Below are 23,885 nucleotides of genomic sequence, written 5' to 3' on the forward strand. Positions count from 1 at the left end.
GGCTTATAGCATCTTGCTTTTCCAACTAGGGTTGTAGCTTGGCAAATAATAACAATAATAATAGAGGAAAGAGCGATCAAAGTAATTCTTATCTTCGCTACCGAGTTGGCTTTTCCAGCACTGTCCTGGGTGTCTCTCTTTTCTCGGTGGCTAGGGAATGTTATGGCAACAAATTTAAGAGAGAGGATACAACAGTGTGGGTTTGAACAAATCTTTTTACTGTTTTTATAGATGTCAAGTTTTCACTTCTACTTAATAGCTTGTTCTATTCAGAGATAAGATTTATGTAAATAAACTATAGCTATGAACTCTAATCACAAAATAACAACTATAGCTAGCAGCTATAATCACAATATATAACTTCAATCACAAATTAACAACCACTATATAGCGAAAACTTTAATCACAAAATAACAACAATAGCTACCAATTCTAATCACAATATACTGTATAGGTATACAAAACAAAAAATAAGCATTTGTATTAAATTAAGTATGAATACGCCTAAAATTGAATTAAACTCAAAAGGTCTATTGATAGCTTATGTCATCATAGAGACAATGAGTAATATAGAATTTTTAAAATATTATTATTATACTCTTTATTAGGAAGATACAGAATTACTAACTGATTTCTGTATACAAAATTGAACACAATATTTTACACTCCAACTTGCTGTAACAAATTCTAAAAATAACTCTTTTGTATTGTATATATTTACAAAAACTTCATTATATCTACAACCCTTCCTTTGTATTTAAAGCTGTTATCGGGACCCTGTAAAATAAAACAAATATATTTAAAGAATTATAAACATTTAACATATCATAAAAATAAGATATAAAAGATACTATTTCTCTAAAAGTGGGTTTGACAAAGAATAAACGGATTTTGAGCGAAGCGAAAAATCTATTTTTGGGTGAGATAACTTTTTGAGTCAAATCTTTCAGAGAGCAATTTTCATTATTCAATATTGAAGCCAAATGTAGTACCTTATCCAAAGACCATGAAATGGGCCTTGGAGGTGCTGCAGGCCTAAGCCTAGCATAGGCCTTAGGAATATTGTTAAAAATTCTACTTGGAAAGCGTAAAGCAAGGGTCTAGTCAAGGCAGATTTACACATAGTTATCGTGTTGGCTGCTAAACCTTGTTCATGAAGGTGAATAAAGAAAGGTAAGCAGAAATCTGTTGAGATTTCCTTTGGTTTCTTTGCCTTGACAAAGGCCACCCACTTCTTCCAAGATGACTCATATTGCCTTCTAGTAGATTTAGACATATTCCTCTAAGAAGTCTATACTCTCTTTCTAGATCCCAAACCTCTTTCTTACTGCTAGGGAGAGAAAATCATGAGATGAAGATCTTGGGTTTTCTGTAATGAAGCGAAGACAGTCAACTTCTGTACTTGTTGAGACAGAACTGGGTCCGGCAGGGGAATCAGCCTCGGCTGTAATTCCAATACTAGAGGGAACCAGTTGTTACGAGGCCACTTGGGAGCCACTAGGGCTGCTGTTCCTTGAGAAGATCTCAGCTTGTTGAGGACCTTCATCAGCAGGTTGGATGGAGGGAACAGATAAATCCTGGTCCAACTGTTCCAGTCGAGGGACATGGCGTCCACTGCTTCCGCTAGAGGGTCCTCGTATGGGGCCACGTATCGAGGAAGTTTCTTGTTGTCGCTCGTCGCGAAGAGGTCTATCTGCAGGAGAACGATCTTGCGTCTAGGGACCATTCTGACTCTATCGGAGTTGGCCTGGATAAAGCGTCCGCCGTCACGTTGCAGAACCCTTGAAGGTGAACTGCTGATAAGTGCCATCTCTTCTTTCCCGCTAAGCGGAAGATAGCCAACATTACTTGGTTGAGTTGAGGTGATCTCGAGCCTTAACGATTCAGACATCTCATTACCACCTTGCTGTCCAGAATCAGTCTTATGTGGACTGAAGGGCGAGGGGATAATTTCTTCAGTGTGAGGAACACTGCCATGGCCTCCAAAATGATGATGTGGAAGGTCTTGAATAGAGAGGACCAAGTTCCTTGAACTTTCCGATGATAAGAGTGACCTCCCCATCCTTCCAATGATGCGTCCGTATGGATGATGACTGAGGATGGAGGCGGTTGCAGGGGTGTTGACCTCTTCAAGTTCTTGGCCTCCGACCATGGCTTGAGAAGTGATCGAAGTCGGATAGGTATTGGTCTTCTTAGATCTCTTCGAGCGTTTGATGTGTATCTTCTCCAGACTCCTGATGCATCTTTTAGCTGTGCTCTTAGCACTGGGTCTGTCAGTGATGCAAACTGGAGGGAGCCCAGCATTCTCTCCTGTTGGCGTCTTGAAATCCTGTTGGATTTTAGTAGTCTCTTGACAGATCCTGCTATCTCTCTCCTCTTCTTTAATGGAATGGAGAGGCGATGTGACTGTAAGTTCCAATGTATACCTAGCCATGAGCTGGAGACAGTTGAGACTTTTTGGTGTTGATCTTGAATCCCAGATGTTCCAGGAACTGGATCACTTTCTTGGATGCTTGCATGCATTTCATCTCGGATGCTGCCTACACCAGCCAATCGTCCAGGTAGGATATTACCTGGACACCTTGTAAACGTAGTTGTTGAACGATTGCTTCTGCAAACTTCGTGAAGATCCTTGGGGCTATGTTTAGTCCGAAGGGCATGGCTCTGAAAGCGTACTTTATTTTTTGTAGCCTGAATCCTAGGTGGGAGGAGAGTTGGCGATTGATCGGAATGTGCCAATAGGCATCTGCCATGTCTATGGAGACTGTGTATGCCTTTTTGGGCAACAGGGCCCTTATGTGTTGAAGGGTCAACATCTTGAACTTGTCGTTTTCTATGAACTTGAGTGGTGACAAATCCAGAATGACTGAGTTTGTCTGAGTCCTTCTTGGGAACACAAAACAGCCTTCCTTGGAATTTGATGGACTTTCCCCTCCTTATCACCCGTTTGCTCAAGAGCTCTCGGGTATATTCTTCCAGAACGGGGGTGGAGTGTTGGAAGAATTGAGGGAATGATGGTGGAGCCGTCCTCCAGCTCCAACCCAGTCCGTTCTTGATTAGGCTGTGGGCCCAGGGATCGAAGCTCCAATGATCCCGGAATAGTCGGAGTCTTCCTCCTACCGGAAGCATCTCATTGCTTCTGGTTTCCGGAGGGCTTGCCTCCTTGACCGCGTCCTCCCCTACCTCCTCTTCCTCTTGAGGGACGTCTAGAGGAACCTCTATTTGACCCCCTACCTTTAAGGAGAAAGGTAGTGGTCTGCCTCTCATAGGCAGGAGTGAAGGCTGGTGACCGAGTCACCACCTGCTGGGGTACCATCTGGTAGGTGGGTTGGGGCTGTGCCACCATCTGAGGCACAGCGGTCATGGGAAGTTGTTGTTGTTGTTGTCTAGCAGGGCGAGAGGGCAACCTTGGCCTCTTTGTCTTCCGTTTCGGTTGGGGACCCTCATCCGGGGAAGACTTCCTCTTAGCCGACATGCCCCACTTCTGGAGAAGATTCCTATTCTCCGTGGCGGCCTTGTCGACTATTTCTTTGACCACTTCATTCGGGAAGAGGTCTTTCCCCCAGATGTTGGAAGATATCAACTTCCTGGGTTCGTGTCTTACCGCAGACGAGGCAAACACGAACTCCCTACAAGCCCTTCTAGCCCTAACAAAGCTATAGAAGTCTTTAATTAGGGTTGAAAAGTGTGTTTTGGCTATGACCATGAACATATCTGGGGACCTATGTTCACTGGCCATTGCCTCCAGGGTCACCTGGAAGGACAGAGAGGCAGCAAGCCTTTCTTTCGTGTCCTGCTCCCTACGCAGGAGAAACTCAGACAACTTGGGGAGGTTTTCGCTAAACTGACGTCCAGCGATATCAGCCTCCAAATTCCAGACTGAGAAGGTAAGCTAAATATCCTTCCAGTCTTTGAGATCTGTCGGCAGAGCTAGGGTAAGGGGCCTACATTCCAGCGTAGGGCAAGGTTTCCCAGCTTCCACTGCCTTGAACCCTTTTTCCGCAAAGGGGAAGGCCATCGTCGCTGAAGCAAGAAAGGAAGGGTGTTTCTTACTCAGGGCTGGCACCTTAAGAGTTGGTGAAGCCCCTGTCCTTCAGACTGCTGGCTAACAAAGCCTGAGCCTTTGTATGGTCAAGTACTATGACCTCCTTGGGCTCTGTCTCCTCCTTGGATACAGGTTCTGTCCTTAGACGAACAAAGTAGTCAGGATAGGACTCAAAGCTGGGCCAGAACTCAATGTCCTCGATAAGGACAGCTCCCAGCTTTTCTGAGATGAAGATCTTGCCGTTCGTTATTGGCATGTACTCGGCATGCCTCCATGGGTTTACCTCGGAGCACGAGGGAAGATTCTTCACATTAAGTCTCCTCTGAGACCCACGGGCTGCTGCAAGCTGTTGAATCTCCTTCCTTAGCGCAGCTTCCTTTTCTTCACTCTTCTTCTGAAAGGTCTCCATCATGACTGATGGCAGAGAGGGTGTCATCCGACTCATCAGGTGGAGGAGCGGAGGACGTAGAGGGCACTGGTTCTGGGGCAGGAACCGACGAAACAGACACTGTTTCGACTTCATCCTCTTCCGTCTCTGGAGCCAACGTTGACTCCTCTTCTTGACCTTCAGCCAGAAGGTCCTTTTTGGTGTCCTCTGACACCTCTGACATCCTCTTATCTAGATGGATGTCCTTCATCGCATCCGAGACATCCGTGTCCACGGCGATCTGGATGCAAGGGATCTCAGGGTGAGGCTGAGGAATGACAGCATCCGCAAATGCTTTGGGGAATAGATAGGCCCTCATACGCTCATTGGGGAGGTAAGGCCCCGTGGCATTTTTCTGGAAGCCACGAACCCATCTGCGCAGCTTGTTCCGAGCTGCATCCCTCGACTCCGTTGTCTTGGGGTCTTTAAAAGCCTCATACACCAAGTCTTTGCACACTGTACATACCTGGGGGTCCCAATATTTGAGAGGTCCCTTGGCGATGGAACAGAGGAAGTGTGTCCTACACTCCAGGTGGACGCAGAAGTCCCTGCTACGCATGTTGCAGAAGACGCTGCGACACTTCACATGGTCCTCCTGTAAAGAGAAAAAAATAAAATGAGTATAAAGTAGTTCAACTCACTAGATAAACTAATAAATATTATTAATAATATTTTCCATTTTATTTTATTGCATATAGCTTAGGAAAGACACTTACATAAGTTTCCCGCCTAGCCAATTGCTGTGACCTCCCTCGATATTAACCCTATGGTTATCCTCCTCCGGAGGCCCGGTGGAAGAGTCGAGCCTATAAGGATAGAAGAGTGTAACTAACACTAACTTCCAAAAGGATTAATAATGAGGGACATAATTAACTGATCATCTATCAGTATATAGAAAGGGAATTCCTTTTCCTATCTTCTAAGGTCTCAACAATAGACTGCGCCTGGACACAGAGTATGTTGGAAAACTTAACTATTATATACTTTTACCATAGTTTTCTGTCTGCAGTATGCTCTATACTGCAGATGTACTGGCTACTGTACATACATATACTGTAGTTGCTGCCGGCATGTAGCCGGCAAGGCTAATACCTAAGGCACAGTTAACTTGACACAATATTGAAAAATTTGAATCATTGACTGTCGGCCCACAAGTCTAGCCAGCATCTTACCCGCTAGGCTAGTGGCCGGCAGCCACCAGTTAGGTTAGAACCTGGCAGCACTAGCCGAGAGAGAGAGAGAAAGCAAGGAGTGAAGGGTGATATAAGAGCACTGTCTCACTTCCTTCCTCCGGAATGAGGGTTCTAATGGAAGGGGAGAATATAAGATAATCAAGCTTCCACCCATCCACCTCCGTTGCCAGTCCCTGCCAGTCATAGGATGTGAATGGCAGCCCAAGGGAAGACTGAAGAACACTCCAAAGTAATGGATCTTCTGCCGGCAACTGGTTCTGCCGACACAGCTATCCCGGAGCTCTGTGTCCGATAGGGAAGCTGAATGACTAGGCCATACAAGCAGAAGCCCAAGCCGGCCCTACAACCTGCCGGAAAGCAGTGAGATTGCAGGACGACGGCCAAAGGGATGTGATGGCTAGGCCATCACTAAAGGTCTGAGTGGGGAGGGAAAAGGGTCCTGTATAAGGTGTGAGAGGAGCCGGCAGTATGCCGGTAATACCACACCTTGAGGAAGCTCTGTTTCGGTATCAGCGCCATCCTAGGCGGACGGAGAATTTATTCTCCAGCCTACGGTCTGCCAATACAGTAAGGGGGCCAGCATCATCTAGCCGCCACCCTTAATCATAGAGAAACAGAGTTCCAGTGCCGGCACCATCCCAGGCAGCAGAATAATCTCCATTCTTCAGCCTAGGGTCTGCGAGCACAGGACTAGTCGACTAAACCACAGAGAGAAGGGGGAATCACATGACCCCTTCAAGTGCAGTCTAGGGAGGCAAGGCCTCCTATGCCAACAATCAAAACCCGACAGGGGAATGTATTCACCCTGTCGACCAGTTGCCGGCACCCGACAAGTACTCTGAGGTTCTGACCTAAACCCAAAGCTTACCTTCTGAAGCTAGGGGAAGGGGCAGAAAAAACTCTAGCCTAGTCTTGCCTGAATGACAATTCAAGGCAAGACCAACTAGGATTGTAGCCTTAGGCTACATTCAGAGCGAAGGAGGGATTACCCTATATATGAGGGTAACCGGGGAGTTTGTATGACAGTATACTAAAGCCCTTAGGCTACTCGCCTAGTGACAGTGAGATCGACTACCTAACTCATCGAAGCTCTCTCGTATACTACCTTAGAAGAGGAAATTTTATATGTAATCAATATATCTTACATGTATAAATTGCCTAATATCTTCATTCAAATTTATTAGCACCAGGAACACTTATTATATCATGCAAGAAAGTAAACTATAATGCCTAGGCTAGGAAGCCTAGCGTAAACAAGATCGGCTACCTAATTCGCCGAAACTAATGTGAATACTATCGGCATAATATAATTGATTCCTAGCAATGAAGACTAAATAGCTAATTATTTTTATTTAAGCTATTATAACGGGAAAGTCGTTCTGGCTAACTAAAGAACTCATGCGTTACGAACGACAGCGCCGAAGACGCCTCCGGTCCAGGCAATAGCTCTGCCAAAAATTTAGTTTAATTCGATTAAATTTTTACTTTACGGCCAGAGCTAAATTTGTACAGCATAAGAATCAAATACTCAACTTTCCAGAGGCAGAAGAGGCTAGAGATTAAATAATAAATCCAAATTACGAGAGAGCACTGGGAAAACCACCGAGCGAGATCGCTACAGAAAAAGAAATAAAGATGGCGGCGATTATGGCGCCATCTGAGTATTCAAACAGTAACGGAGGAAGGGAACCTTATTAACGGCTCCTCTTTTATTTTGCCACTTTTCCCCCTCGAAGCGTAAACGCTATGCGGGGTGCAGATTGCTATGTGGCGTGTCAAGAATACGTCCCTGATATTATGCGATATCATAAAAGGAAACTTTAAGGATATTCGCGCCAGGAGTTAGAATTCTGGAGACCTTCAGTTAAATTTTCTGGGAATATCACTGTAGTCAAATATACCCTAGGAAGCTACTTAAAGGAACCTTCCATCAGGCCGACATGGCCTGAGCCCAAAAAACCTATTGTTGAGGAGGTGCTGTGTGGTCTACAACAACTATCCTTTAAAAGGATAGAACAGAGAATCCAAAATGACATAAATTGCCAAAGAAATATCTTCCCTGTTCAAGGGCCCGTTTTTCAAAATGCACAGCATGAAGTTGAATCTTAACAAAACTTAAAGTATGATTGTAAGTAGGTCAAAGACAATCGCTCCTCGACATCTGGATCTCGCATTAATAATGTTTCTTTAGCTTTGTATGACTTTCATAATTTTAGGTGTTATTCTTGACAGCAAATTTACTTTGGAGAAACAAATTAGGTCTGTGGCTTCTTCCACTGCACAAAAAAATAGCTTATTGAGTCTTAATATTTTTAGTGATCAAACTATTCTGAAGAAGTGTTTTAATTCTTTCATTCTACATTGTTTTGAGTACAGTATTGTTCTCCTGTCAGGTCTTCAGCTGCTGATTCTCATCTTAATTGGTTGGATAGGAGCTTACAATCTATTAAATTCTTTGTTCCTGATCTAGATATTAATCTCTGGCACTGTCGTTCAATTTTTCATGTTGCATAAGATTTCTCATAACTCTGATCATCCTTTACATTCACATCTTCCTGGACAGTTCCTTCCTGTTCGTAATACTAGCCATGCAGTTAATTCTAATAGTCAGGTCTTCTCCATTGTGAGGCTTAATACTACACAGTATTCTTGAAGTTTTCTTCCAGCTATGAACAAGTTGGCGAATGATCTTCCTACTCGGGTAGTTGAATTGGTGGAACTTAGAAGTCCAAACTTGCAGCAAATGTTTTCATGTTGAGCAGGCTGACATAAGTCTTTTTATAGTTTATAAAGGAAATGTTTTGATGTTATTTTTTTAAAAACATTTTATTTTAATTGTTCATAATTTTTCATATTTATTTCCTTACCTCACTGGGCTACTTTTCCCTGTTGGAGCCCTTGGGCTTATAGCATCTTAATTTTCCAACTTGGATTGTGGCTTGGCTGGTAATAATAATAATAATATGAGAGACCTATGAGTTCAGGAGGTATTGAAACTCGCAGAACCTCCAATGTTGAAATCATTTGGCAATAGACAAATAATCACCAAGAACCAATACTACTGTATACTGGAGACAATGCTACTTGGGCACTAACTTGTGTCAAGCCACCATCTTCCATACTCGGAGTGAGAATCAAATATCCCCCTTCGCTACAATAGATTAGGCAGGAGTCTTGGAGACCACATAGTGCCTCTCAAAAAAAAAAAAAAAAAAAAAAAAAAAAAAAAAAAACTTGATTAAAACCCAAGTTTTAGGGTTGATACAAGGTGTGGACAACCAAGGTCTAATACCACAGCAGTAACTGAGTAGACTTGTATACTATAATGAGGCATATGTCTACAACCAAGCAAACAACTCAACCATGTACTGTATGTATAATTGAGAAGAAAAAATCACAAGTCTGACACTCCCCACATACGAAAAAACCTCTAGAGAAAAAGCTGGATGCCTGTCGTCATACTTATATCTAGCTTCCCCTTGTAGGAACCACAAACACACCAAGTAGCACTCATGCATGTTGCACCACTTGGATTTGTTTCAGGAAATCTTATAAACTACCTATGCCCAGACCAACCAATAATGCTCAGGATGTTCTGAAATTGCTTATTAGCATAAAATGCTAACGAGAACACAACTTTTCTCATATCGTGCGGCTTGGGGATGGAGAAAAGATCAACTTTCTCAATAAGGGAGGTCATTAGAACACAGATAGCCTTTGTTGAAAGGGCTTATTGGTCTGGAAATTTTGAAAAAGATTCCCTTCTGAAGACTGGGATCACTGCAGATATAATTGCTGGGTAGACACCGAAGACATGTTACCATCTTGCAATCTTTAAGCTGTAACATAGAGAGGATCCTGCCTCTGAAGAGGTTTTTCATTTGAGGCTAAAAATAGAAGACCAGGAGTCAGAATTAAGAGACAGGAGTGATGGTGAAAAACACTTGATCTCTCCAAAATGCTGAAAGTTTAGAATCTTGTTTCCAAGGTTAAACGTATTAAAAAAAAAAAAAAAGCTTTCTGTAACAAATATTTAAGGGAAATGGGAGAATTATTTAAATTTGCCAAAAATGACAAATTCAGAGATAATTTGAATTTTTCCCTAACCTGGGTATTCTTTTGGTGAAGCTTGAAGTTAGCCATTAGACTTTAAATGCGAGGTGGCAACCCTACCTAACTACTGTAATGGGTAGGTAGGGGGTGGCAAGGGGTATCCAGCCACCTATATCTACTCACGGTTTAAAGAACCACATCACTTTTGGATTGCAGGCAGGACTTATAAGGGGACAGGCGATGGAGGGACAATTTATATAATTAACTCCAGGTTTGTATTAGTTAGGGAAAAATACAAAATATCTCCGAATTTGTCATTTGTTCCCACACTAACAAACCTTACGTTATCTATATGGATTACTCACTCTTAGACGAGTGGTAAGTGCAACTAATGGCTTAGTCATTGACCCTGGTTTCCCTTGTACAGTATTAGACTATACTGGCGATTGGGTATTAAACGATCAGCGATATTGTGATCAGTGATATAACGATCACTGAACTAGAATTGCCAATTGGCCTGGTGACGATCGGCGATGGCGAGGTGACAATCTGCGATCGGAGACCGGCAAGCTGGCGATTGGCGAGCTGATGATTGAAGATTAGACGATCGGTGAACCGGGAATCGGCGATTGCCTGGAGATCAGCGATAAGTTGGCGATGCTTAACAAACTGGAGGATCGACTTCCATGTAAGGAAGAGAAATACCTCGCGATCGTGAACATCTAGATCGTGAGTGTCTCGCTCATGAGCGTCTAGCTCGTGAATCTCGTGACCATGAGCGTCTAGCTCGTGAATCTCATGACCATAAGCATCTAGCTTGTGATCTCGATCATGAGTATGTAGCTCATGCTCATGAGCGTCTCCCTTGTACTGTAATCATGAGCGTCTCGCTCATGATCGTGAGCGTCTAGCTTGTGATTGTGAGCATTTAGCTATTGATCGTGAGTGTCTAGCTCATGATCGTGAACATTGGGCTCGAAAATGTGAGCATTTAGCAGGTGAAAATGACTATCTAGCTCCTGGTCTGCTCCAAAGAATGGAAAAAGGATGAATTCAATTCCTGTCGAAGGAATCCCCCGAAGGTGAGATCAAAACAGGAGCAACCAACCTCACTTGCCAAATTGCAGTTGTGTAGACTCACCCTCAGAAGGGGAAATTCCCACACCTGGAGGGGAACCTCTGGCCAGCAATCCCTGCTTCCCTTCAACGAGCTTTATCTCAAATTGAAGGTGTTGCTTGAGAAACAAAACTGAGGCTTGTTTCTGGGTTTTCCCCTGAGGAATTACCCAAACAAAGGACTGGAATGGACGAATCCAATTCCTGCTGGAGGTATCCCCCGAAGGGAAGACCAAACAGGTGAAGAAAGATTCTCCCGGTTATGGGAGCCAAACGACATCTGCAAAGCGTCTGCCTCATGAAGAGGAGCGTCTAGCTCATGATCGTGAGTGTTCAATTCATGATCCTGAGCGTCTAGCTTGTGCTCGTGAACTTTTAGCTCGTGTGAACGTCTTCTAGCAGAAGTGTTGAGATGGTGAGTGACCTTCAATCTCATAATTGTGAGTGTTCAACTCGTGATTGTGATCGTCTTCAAGAAGAAGAGCGACGAGATCATGTGACCTTCGATCTCGTGATTGTGCATGTTCAACTCATGACTGTGATCGTCTTTAAGAAGAAGACGTCGAGATTATGATAACCTTTGATCTCCTGATTGGGAACATCTTTTAAAGAAGAGCGTCAAGATCGTGAGTAACCTTCGATCTCTGTGGCGATCATTTGGTCGTCAAGACCAACGCCTTGACGGGGGTTATTGGGAAGGAAGAAAAGATAATAGGTCTTGTCCTGGTGATCGGCGAGCATATTGAGAGCTGGCCATAGTTTGACGATCGTTGTAGTTTCGTGATCCGCAGCAGGCGAACATTGTACACACAGGCTGAAACTTTGCCCGTGAGGAGATAGAGAGAGATATGGACCATTGGGTGACAACAAGATCGGCAGGTGGCAAGAGGACTTGTCATCAGCAGGAGGCCGTCGGGTGGGTGAACGGGAGCCAAGGCGGACCTCGTAGACAGCAAAAACGTCAGCCGCAGCAACAGCAACTGACTTCACACTTCGACGTCTGCTGTAAGCGTTTAAGAAAAAATAAAATGAGAACTAATAATTCTTCCCCTCCCTCCGGGAAAAAAGAAGGATGAGCGTAAAGCAACTGTCTGAATGGCTAAGCCTTAAGAAGGAAAGAACGGATGAATGGCTAAGCTTTAAGAAGGAAAGAACGGATCCATCCGTTCTCTGCCAGCAAAATGGAAAAAGTAACATGGTTCATTGAACCATGAGTAGATATAGGTGACTGAATAATCCTCAGCCACCCCTTAACCTACCTACTACAGAGATTAGGTAGGGATGCCACCTCACATTTAAAATGTAATGGCTACCTTTCTGCTTCACCGGAAGAATATCCGTATAAATAATGTAAGGTTTGTTAGAGTGGGAACAAACTAGTACTGTATCAAGACACCAGGATACTGAAGGGATTGGTAGAGATGGTCGTTGAAGGCAAAAGACTAGGTAAAGCTAGCTTGAGAGGTTCTGTCAATGCAGATTTGCATGAAATTATTGATGACATACTTCATATCGTCAAAGATGTGGACCAGAAAAGAAGCTAAAAATGTATGAGGTTATCTGGCATGGAGACCTATCCCTCTGGAAGGCCATCCATGATTTTCACACTGACAGGGTTCCTAAAATTTTTTTGCATTGGGTCCCTCTTAATTATGCATAGATCCCTGCCCTCTATCCCTGAAATTGTTGCAATCTAGTAAAAACATGTCAATTTGTATACTATTATACTGTACTGTACTTCATTGTTTATATGTGTATATGGATGAATTATAAGACTTCTTTCCTTGCTATTAAAATTTTTATAGTATATACTGTATAATATCTATATGGAATAAAAAATTTTCATAGAAATCAGGTGAGAAAAACATGAAATCAAATTTCGTCTTATTCCTTATTCAAACAGTTTCACCAATTTTCATATGAAATTGACTGAAAATATTAGAATGTAAAATACCAATTACTACAAAAATATAATTTTACTACAAATACAATAATAGTAGGATCATGACCACATCAAAAACAAAAATAATAATAATAAAATTTCATATTTCTATAAGTTATCCGGATATTCATATTGCTTCCTTTCCAAAGGCTTGACATTTACCTCAAAAATTTTCCCCTCTCCTTCGGATTCAAAAGATATAAGTCCTGAGTAAAATAATAGAACAATCTAGCAGTTAATGGAAGTAGCATGCTAAGAATTTCCAATTCTTCATTTTTGGAGTTGAAAACATTCCCTGAGCCTTGACAACACAAATCAGTGGGGAGATGGGTGGGCATGTACACCAACATCAGGCGAGTGTAGAAATAAAAATTTCATGATAAAAATTCTGATTATTTCCACGAATCTCCTCCTGATGTTCATGTTGCTGACTCCAACACTCTGTAGGTGGGATGTTATAAGCCTAGAATTTAATAGGAATTATCTAAAAAACTGTTTGCTATATAGGACTCCTGATCGTTTGTTTAACAATATTAGAAATATAAAAAAATGTTATTTTTATTAATAAAATAAATTTTTTAATATACTTACCCGGTGATCATATAAGCTGCAACTCTGTTGCTCGACAGAAAAACCTACGGTCAAAATACGCCAGCGATCGCTATGCAGGTGGGGGTGTACATCAACAGCGCCATCTGTCGAGCAGGTACTTAGTACTCCAAGTAAACAAAGAACCAATTTTCTCCTCGGTCCACTGGGTCTCTATTGGGGAGGAAGGGAGGGTCCTTTAATATATGATCACCGGGTAAGTATATTCAAAAATTTATTTTATTAATAAAAATAACATTTTTCAATATTAAACTTAGCCGGTGATCATATAAGCTGATTCACACCCAGGGGGGTGGGTAGAGACCAGCATTACATGTTTACATTATTATGAGCTAAGTATTTTGTATTTCATTTTAGCAGTTATTCAAAATAACAAACATAAAATAAATAAGTACCTGGTAAGGAAGTCGACTTGAACAATTACTCTGCCTTTTTAAGTACGTCTTCCTTACGGAGCCTCGCGATCCTCTTAGGATGCTGAGCGACCCCTAGGATCTGAAGTATCAAGGGTTGCAACCCATACAACAGGACCTCATCAAAACCTCTAATCTAGGCGCTTCTCAAGAAATGACTTTGACCACCCGCCAAATCAACTAGGATGCGAAAGGCTTCTTAGCCTTCCGGACAACCCAAAAAACAATAATAAAACATTTCAAGAGAAAGATTAAAAAGGTTATGGAATTAGGGAATTGTAGTGGTTGAGCCCTCACCCACTACTGCACTCGTTGCTACGAATGGTCCCAGAGTGTAGCAGTTCTCGTAAAGAGACTGGACATTCTTAAGATAAAAAGACGCGAACACTGATTTGCTTTTCCAATAGGTTTCGTCGATTATACTTTGCAGAGATCTATTTTGTTTAAAGGCCACGGAAGTTGCGACAGCTCTAACTTCGTGTGTCCTTACCTTCAGCAAAGATTGGTCTTCCTCATTCAGATGGGAATGAGCTTCTCGTATTAACAGTCTGATAAAATAGGATAAAGCATTCTTTGACATAGGCAAAGATGGATTCTTAACTGAACACCATAAAGCTTCAGACGGGCCTCGTAAAGGTTTTTAAATAGAACTTAAGAGCTCTTACAGGACATAAGACTCTTTCTAGTTCATTTCCAACCATACGATAAGTTTGGAATATCGAACGATATTGGTCAAGGCCGAGAAGGCAGCTCGTGTTTGGCTAGAAAACCAAGTTGTAGAACATGTAGCCGTTTCGGATGAGAATCCGGTGTTCTTGCTGAAGGCATGAATCTCACTGACTCTTTTAGCTGTGGCTAAGCATATCAGGAAAAGTCTTTAAGGTGAGATCTTTCAGGGAGGCTGATTGTAGCGGTTCGAACCTGTCTGACATAAGGAATCTTAGTACCACGTCTAAATTCCAACCAGGTGTAACCAAACGACGCTCCTTCGTGGTCTCAAAAGACTTAAGGAGGTCCTGTAGATCTTTATTGTTGGAAAGATCTAAGCCTCTGTGACGGAAGACTGATGCCAACATGCTTCTGTAACCCTTGATAGTGGGAGCTGAAAGAGATCGTTCTTTCCTCAGATATAAGAGAAAGTCAGCTATTTGAGTTACAGAGGTACTGGTCGAGGATACGGATACTGACTTGCACCAGTTTCGGAAGATTTCCCACTTCGATTGGTAGACTCTAAGGGTGGATGTTCTCCTTGCTCTAGCAATCGGTCTGGCTGCCTCCTTCGAAAAGCCTCTAGCTCTCGAGAGTCTTTCGATAGTCTGAAGGCAGTCAGACGAAGAGCGTGGAGGCCTTGGTGTACCTTCTTTACGCGTGGCTGACGTAGAAGGTCCACCCTTAGGGGAAGTGTTCTGGGAACGTCTACTAGCCATCGAAGTACCTCGGTGAGCCATTCTCTCGCGGGCCAGAGGGAAGCAACTAGCGTCAACCTTGTCCCTTCGTGAGAGGCGAACTTCTGCAGTACCTTGTTGACAATCTTGAACGGAGGGAATGCATATAGATCTAGATGTGACCAATCTAGTAGAAAGGCATCTATATGAACTGCTGCTGGGTCCGGGATTGGTGAGCAAAATATTGGGAGCCTCTTGGTCATCGAGGTTGCGAAGAGATCTATGGTTGGCTGGCCCCAGGTGGCCCAAAGTCTATTGCATACATCCTTGTGGAGGGTCCATTCTGTTGGAATTATTAGTCCCTTCCGAATGAGACAATCTGCCATGACATTCAAGTTGCCTTGGATGAACCTCGTTACTAGTGATATGTCTAGACCTTTTGACCAGGAGAGGAGGTCCCTTGCGATCTCGTACAATGTCAGAGAGTAGGTCCCTCCTTGCTTGGAGATGTACGCCAAAGCCGTGGTGTTGTCCGAGTTCACCTCCACCACTTTGCCTTGAAGGAGAGACCTGAAGCTTTTCCAGGTCAGACGTACTGCCAGTAGCTCCTTGCAGTTGAAATGCATTGTCCTTTGACTCGAGTTCCATAATCCCGAGCATTCCCTACCGTCTAATGTCGCACCCCAGCCTACGTCCGATGCGTCCGAGAAGAGAACGTGGTTGGGAGTCTGAACAGTCAGGGGAAGACCCTCTCTAAGGTTGATTTAGTCCTTTCACCAAGTCAGACAAGACTTTATCTTTCCGGAAACCGGGATCGAGACCGCTTCTAGCGTCTTGTCCTTTTTCCAGTGAAAAGCTAGATGGTATAGAAGAGGACGGAGGTGTAGTCTTCCTAGTGACACAAATGATCCCCGGATGACAGTGTCCCTACCAGACTCATCCACAGCCTGACAGGGCAGCGTTCCTTCTTCAGCATCTTCTGGATGGATAGCAGGGCTGGGGGCTGATCGTCTTGTTCAGCAACGTCCTCATCAGAGGGTTCCTCATCCGAAACTGATGGGGAAACGGCAACGGAGTGGGCAACGTCTGACTCGCTGAATCCGGTCGCACTGGTGGATGCGTGACGGAGCCGGACGCAATATCATGGCACTGCTGCACAGTCTGTGAACTGTCAACAACCATGGGTGCGCGAGGAAGTACAGCGTCAACCCGAAACTGTCTAGACTGTCTGGGTTGTGCAGTCAACACCCTACCGGGTTGCTGAGGTTGACGCACTGCGTCACAACAAGTCACCTCTGCTGGTTGTTGAACGTCCTGAACGTCAACAACCACCTCCGAGCGTCGCTTAACGTCAACGTGCGACTGGCAACCCACACTGGGTCGCATCGGTGGAGGAACCACCTCAACTGGCAGACGCGAGTAGGTTACCTCAGCGTCAACAGGGCGCACAACTGACCGGTTGGAAGGTTGTTGGCCAGAAGGAGGAACCACCTCAACTGGCAGACGCGAGTAGGTTACCTCAGCGTCAACAGGGCGCACAACCAACCGGTTGGAAGGTTGTTGGCCAGAAGGTTCTTCTCCGCATTTAAGTCCTCTATCAAGGACGCAAGCTTGGACTGCGTGTCTTGCAGCAAAGCCCATTTAGGGTCTACGGGAGCAGGTGTGGCAACAGACGGGGTTAGCGACTGAGGCGGAACCATTTACCATCCCTGAAAGCCTTGTTATGTGTGACATAATAGTACAGCAAAACTTCAAAGGCTCGACAAAAGTTGAGAAGTTGACCTGTAAACAACTTGGAGCGTCTCCTGGCTAGGCGCCAGGGCGAGTCTACCAGAATTGAGAAGTCTATCTGGGCAGAGGCATGAACTCCCAAGCCGAGAACTTCTCTCGTGTCCTATCAGACTCTCGCTCTATAAGCCAGTTTAAAAGAAGGGAAATCAAAGGCTGTATCCCTAAAACTCCTCCTGGTGCAAAAACCAGTCGCCTAGCCAACGTAACGCTCTCTAGGAGAGCGAGAGAGCACTAGCTTAAAAACAACGGCTTCGAAGTAGCTAGGCCTAGTGTAAGTTCTGACGTTTAGGCGAACGATGAGCAGCAGTTACAAGATCCGGACGAAGATCCTTAAAAAATCATCATGATTTAATTAAAGTCCATAGGAGGCTAAGCAGCTTAAGGCTCCTCTCCAAATGACAGAGTCCTCAAGGGAATATCAGTAGGAGGGAGAACAGCACTTTCTCATCTACATGAACCTTGTCCGATAAAAGCTAGGTTATCTCAGTGAGTCTCTCACTGGTGCATTAGTAGCAGACCAGAAGGCAACGTCATGTAACTGCTTGACAATCTGTGAACTGTCAACAACTGAACTGTCAACCACAACAGGTGCGTGAGGACATACAGCACTGGTGCATTAGTAGCAGACCAGAAGGCAACGTCATGTAACTGCTTGACAGTGTGAACTGTCAACAACTGAACTGTCAACCACAACAGGTGCGTGAGGACATACAGTATTCACTCGAGACTGCTTTGACTGTCTATACTGAGCAGTCAAAACAACTCTAGAATGCGGAGGTTGACGCACCGCGTCAAAACAAAACAACTTAGACTGTTGTACCTCGCGAACGTCAACGGAAGGTTCCGTGCGTTACTGAAACGTCAACATGCGGCTGGCAGGGTACACTGGAACGCATGAGTGGCGGGACTCTCTCAGCTGGAGTGCGGCAGAAGGTCGCCTCAGCGTCCACAGAACGCACAACCGTGTTGGTTGTAGGCTAGAGGTTGGTGCAGTGTCAACCTTCTCCGCACGAAAGTCCCGCATCAATGACGTTAACTGAGACTGCATGGTCTGCAGCAAAGACCACTTAGGGTCTACAGGAGCAGGTGCGGCAACAGACGGTGTGACTGCCTGATGCGGTACCGCTTTGCCTCTCTTAGGAGGTGAGCAGTCGTCGGAAGACTGCAGCGAGTCCGAACTGACCCAGTGGCTACAACTGGGCCGTTGGACTTGCGCGGAAGGGACCGACTTGCGCTTAATAAGCTGCGAGACCTTGGTCCATGGTTTCTTACGAGAAACCTCTTCCGCAGACGAGAAATAAATGGGCTCTCTCGTCTTTGTGTGGGTGGGGCGATCTTGGGTAGATACGCCCGAAACCACGGAGGGAAACGTCTGTTCGTTGATCAAGGCCTGACGAACCCATAAGTCGTTCGACATTACTTCTCCCCTGGGCTTGGGAGCTTGCAAGAGGTCCCGGACTAGGTGAACGACAGGCACGAACAGACGAACCCTCGGACGCAACACTGTAACACTTTGCGCATATCACTTTATCACTTCGATTTTCTGTTTTGCACTTATTTCACTGAAATTGAAACTTTTACTGATTTCTACATGAAACACGCAATTCTACCCTTCATTAAAAGGTAGTAATTGCGAAAACAGTCGTATAATGCAGCTCATTAATACTAGCAAAAAACAGAAAACATATATAAAGATAAAGAATTCAGTGGCTGGGAAAGAGACTAAACACTAGTTCAAATAAACTACGTTTACAATCTCTCACCGCACATAGCCTGGGGACAAGAATAAAACCCTAGAAATGTTTTACCTTCTTCCCCGTACAGCGACTAGGGAGGAGAGTAACACGAGAACAACGTTACCCGCTTGAACGGAACGTTTTTCTCCTCTCTCTCCCTCCGTCTCTATCTCTCTCTCTTTCTCTCTTGATTTCGCACCTAAGAGAAGAGCCCAATTATATATCGTCAAAAAAACATGTTATTTGACTAAAGGAAAAAACTGAAAGGTTTTCCAAATAAAAAGTTCCTTTAATTTATAATTTAAAACATTTAAGCTAAGAAAGAATGAACGAAACGTCAGAATCGATTTACTCTTACTGCAAAGTGAAACTGTGATACACTCTCTCTCTATCGTAACGATAGAGCGCATGTTGAACGTCCTGAACGTCAACAACTGCGTAGACTAAAAAACTAAACGTTAGTTCATCTTTGAAAACAGTACGAAGACTATCAAAGAAATTCTTTCATAAAACATTAAATTTAAAAAGTTTTAAATTCTTTAAAGGCTAAATACGATATAACGGGCTCAACGTTGATTAACTTCGGTTCCAAGTTAGGACCGCCTACTATCAGGAAAGGTCGCATATAAACAAAACATAAAAATTTATTTTTATATGTTTATAATAAATGGAAAGTTAATCGAAGAGGCCTAATAAAGGCGGAGAGATATAAAATATATAGATCTATAACGTGTTAAGCAAAATTACTAAAAAGCTAAACACACTTCCGTCTAAGGGAAGGATCGGCCATTTAAAAGTGAAAGAGAGTCCATACTCTCTTTGTCACCATAATTAAATCTATCCAAAACGAGTTCAAGTTTTGAGATAAAGATAAAACCCCTGCATAGCGAAAGCTCAAAACTAGAATAGTGTACTTCACCAAATAGTTGTGAAAACAAATCCAGTTAGTAACAGCGTATTAGTAGGTCTTGCCGGAAGCCCGACAGAGAAAATTGGTTCATTGTTTACTTGTAGTACTAAGTACCTGCTCGACAGATGGCGCTGTTGATGTACACCCCCACCTGCATAGCGATCGCTGGCGTATTTTGACCGTAGGTTTTTCTGTCGAGCAACAGAGTTGCAGCTTATATGATCACCGGCTAAGTTTAATATTGAAAAATCTCGCTTCTTGCAGTCCAAAAAATTAGTCATGATTCTTCAAGATAACGTCCATCAAACACCAAACTGGTAAGTTATTGAACTGTCGCTAAATTTCTTTCTAAAAAAAAAAAACCTATCTGCAGAAAAGAAATGTAGGTTGACTCTTAACATCTAGAACCTTAATGGTGAGTACCTGGCCCAAACCTTAAACAAGAAAATACACTACCTTTTGATATTACAATTGACATTCTAATATCCCATACCGTAGTCAATTAAAGGCAAACAAAAATAGTGCGCGCACACACACACACACTCTCTCTCTCTCTCTCTCTCTCTCTCTCTCTCTCTCTCTCTCTCGTCATTAAAATATCCTATTTCGTTTCAGGAGTGTTATTGCATTCTAGAAAATTATGATTATTTAAATAGTTAATAGAACTTTAATAAAATATCTATGTACTTTTGTTTTAAATTTCATGCGTATTATAACGATCAAAGTATTTTGGGTGCTGTGATCAGATCAGCTGGTGTATAAACGAATCAATAAGAGTATTGTTTACTCTACACTAATTCTTAACTTATTCAAGACATCTATATATAATTAATATAGTATTACATAAGCACCGATGTGTTATAAGCTATCATAATTTGCATATAATACATTTATAGCTCTCATTACAGTATTAGTTTTCTCTCTCTCTCTCTCTCTCTCTCTCTCTCTCTCTCTCTCTCTCTCTCTCTCTCTCTCTCTCTCTCTCTCTCTCTCACACCCGTACATCTACATCACAAAACAAACAGTGTAGTCAAATACATCACATTTTACTCTAAATATTAGGTAAAGCAAACAATAAAATAGCCTACTGTAAATTACGTTGTACACTATTACATCAGAAATGGATTGCATCGGAATTAATGTGATCCATTTCAGATGTCATAGTGTACACTACAGCAATATTTGTTTGTAAAGTATTACCGTAATGTATTGCTGGATAAAGTAATAATAGTTTCTTTTAGTATACAGTATATGGAATCTCCTTCCGTAGCATGCCTTAATAATAAGCGAGTTATTTGATCCGAAAATTAAGGTTGACGGCAGACTACTCAGGGTTAATCAGCTGATTTGAATGTAAACAATGCATGAAATTATAATTTGCTGTTTTTAATTATAAATACAATACTCAAATGTGAATATTACATCCAATATCATTGGTTACAGTTAAGGTAGTACGTTGGCCAGGGCACCAGTCATCTGTTGAGATAATACCACTAGAGAGTTATGGGGCCCTTTGACTGGTCAGACAGTACTACATCGGATCCTTCTCTCTGGTTATGGTTCACTTTCCCTTTGCCTACACAAACTGAATAGTCAAACCTATTCTTTACAGATACTCCTGTCCTCGCTAAAGCTCAGTGGATGGGTGCGCACCACTGCACATGACTTCTCTGCAAAACTAAGGTCCTTGCTAAGTATTTCTGATCATCCTAGCCTCCATAAGGGGGTGGGGGAGTATCCTTATGGTATCCCCTAGGAAGGGAACTGAAAGGCTGTACTGGACTTGAAGACCATAGATTTTTTCCTCGTCAGAGGTTGAAACCATGAGGGGTATTTTCTGTAGGGCATGGCTTCACAAAGGTCGTGCCCCACGAGGCACCATTTATTTAATGACTCCAAAGAGTTATAGCCTACAAGTAGTTTCCTCCTCGTAAGAGGTTGAAATTATAAGGCAAAGGTCCCGAAGTGCTTGGCTTCACAAAGCTCCATGAGCTTTGTTGTGCTCCAAGAGGAATGATGTAGGAATAACCACGAAGAGTTATAGCCTACGAGAAGTTTCTCCCTCAAAAGAGGTGGATACCATGAGGCACGGGTACCGAAGAATCTGGCCTTACAAAGCAATAAGAGCTTTGTTGTGCCCAAAGTCACAATGTGGCAATAACCCCAAAGAGTTAAGGCCTACGATACTCGTTGATGGTTGAGGCGGCAGCCAGCAGTTGTCACCATCTGCGGCAAATATCCCAAAAGGAAGTTGCAATGAGAATTGTTTCATATCCTGAGGGTACGGTGGCGATTAGTAGGAACTGCAAGCAGCCACCTAACTCATCCGTTGACAAGCTCCGAAGAGCCAGGACAGGGCATGGATGAATCCAATTCCTGCCGGAGGAATCTTCTGAAGGGGTAAACCACACAGGTGAAGGCAGTCTCTCCGGCGAACGGGAAAGGAGACCAACTTCTGTCGCCACTGTTTGCAATTCTCCCGCAACTGAGGAGGTTACTGGACAGTGGCTGGTGCACAGACTCTTCCTCAGAAGAGAGAGTTGCTCAACACCTGGTGGAGTTTAACTCTCCCTCGAAAGGGAAAATTATCCAACACCTCGAGGCGAACCTCTGTATCCCATCAACGAACTGAGCTCAAGTTGAAGGTCGACATAGAGTGTTGCCTATGAAACGTAGCCAAAGCTTGTTTCTGGGTTCACCACAAAGAGGTTACCTGACAAGTTACTTCAAGGAATTCTTGTCAGCAAATGCCCACACCTGCCCGCTACAGCAGAGCGAACGTCGGAGTGACCAGAAGCCAAGATCAAAAGCCTCTTATTACCTTGCCTTACACAGGGAACCCGTAAGCTACAAGGATAGCAGTTCTGAAAGAAAAGGGACATTTTAGTAAGTTTTCGGTCAGTAGCTTTTAATTGTCAACCAGTTAAATGGTTAGGCGGGAGAGAAAAGACTATGACTTTACTCCACTGAGCTGAAATAAAAAGTGAGTTAGTTGCTAGTGCGAGTGGTGGGGGTGGGGGCCTCTAACTAATGGTGGGTAGTTGCACCCTGGGAAAAAAAATTTCTTCACAAGAAGAAATGATCCAGTGGTCGGAAAGAGCCAAACAAAAATTTCAGGCAGACGGGTGTTTAACCCAACCTACCTCACTTACCATCGTAAAAATGTCTACGGCCATTACAGTTTGCTGCATATATACTCATATTAAAAGAAGGACAATTTGTATTTGTGTAGGAACAAATATATTATACGAGAGAAAATGTATCATGCTTTCGCTGATCAAGAATATCATATAAATATCTTTTCTGTTCTTTGAAACATTTAAGAAAAGTAAAACTTCATTTCTCACCTAACTTCAATAAATCACACTAGATTTCTAACTTTTGTCTTATGTAAACTGCTACAGTATATCTTATAAATGTCAAAATAAGAAGGAAATGTATATCTACCAAAGATTAACTCATAAAAGAAGTTAGCTGTTTTAGATATTTTTTTTTCAGTTAAATCTATGTATCAAAAACACATATCTACAGCTTTTCATAAGTTTTTTCATTGTTAAATTCATTTATCTACAGCTTTTCATAAGTTTTTTCATTGTTAAATTCATTTATCATTAACTCATAACAGAAGCTTACCTTTTTAGAAGACTTCTTTATCAAAGAAACTCCAAATTTTTTGCTAAGATTAAAGCTTTTGGACGTTGAAGGTAGACTCTCAATATGATCTTCTTCACCATCAGAAGGTATAACTAGATCATCGTCATCACTGAGATCAAAAAAGCTTCGAGCTTTAGAGCATCCCTGAAAAAGTAAAAATCAGAAAATTACTTTCCAAAAAATCCAGTCAAGATTATCAATATTATTCAAAGTGATTCATTTGAGACATATGAAAAGTTAAATCAGAATTATTGAGGTTCATCTTGATGCATAATAAAAGTTTTGAACCCAAAATTAGAACAATTTTAGTAAAGTTATCAGATAAAAATTTAGCACTACAGGCATGTTGGACATATTGTAACCAATATGCCTTTAAAAACATTTTGCTCCTACACAAATACAAACCATCATCCTTTCCTATATGAGAATAATAACAGTGAAGCTGGTATACAGCAGTTAAAACTTTTGATGAGGTGCAAACATTCTAACAGGTAGTTTACCTGCCCGCAGCGGGGAGGAGACTGGCCTCCTCCAGCCCACATCCAACTCACTTTGATTTCAGCCCTCAAAGAGTGCAGACATACTGGAATTTGGGGCAGAAATTTGTCTAA

General features: G+C 42.8%; 1 protein-coding gene across 1 annotated transcript in view; it reads right to left on the bottom strand.

Moving 5' to 3' along the window:
• Positions 1-586: 586 nt before the first annotated feature.
• Positions 587-23,885, bottom strand: part of LOC137640179 (uncharacterized) — a 92,557-nt gene continuing 69,258 nt past the window's right edge. Inside the window, exons 4-5 of the mRNA XM_068372704.1 lie at positions 23,254-23,418; positions 587-777 (exon numbers count right to left, since the gene is read on the bottom strand). Of these exons, the coding sequence (XP_068228805.1) occupies positions 718-777; positions 23,254-23,418 (225 nt within the window). The 3' untranslated portion in view covers positions 587-717. The remainder of the gene's footprint in view (positions 778-23,253; positions 23,419-23,885) is intronic.

Source organism: Palaemon carinicauda, chromosome 4, assembly GCF_036898095.1.
Source record: "Palaemon carinicauda isolate YSFRI2023 chromosome 4, ASM3689809v2, whole genome shotgun sequence".
Lineage (NCBI taxonomy): Eukaryota > Metazoa > Arthropoda > Malacostraca > Decapoda > Palaemonidae > Palaemon > Palaemon carinicauda.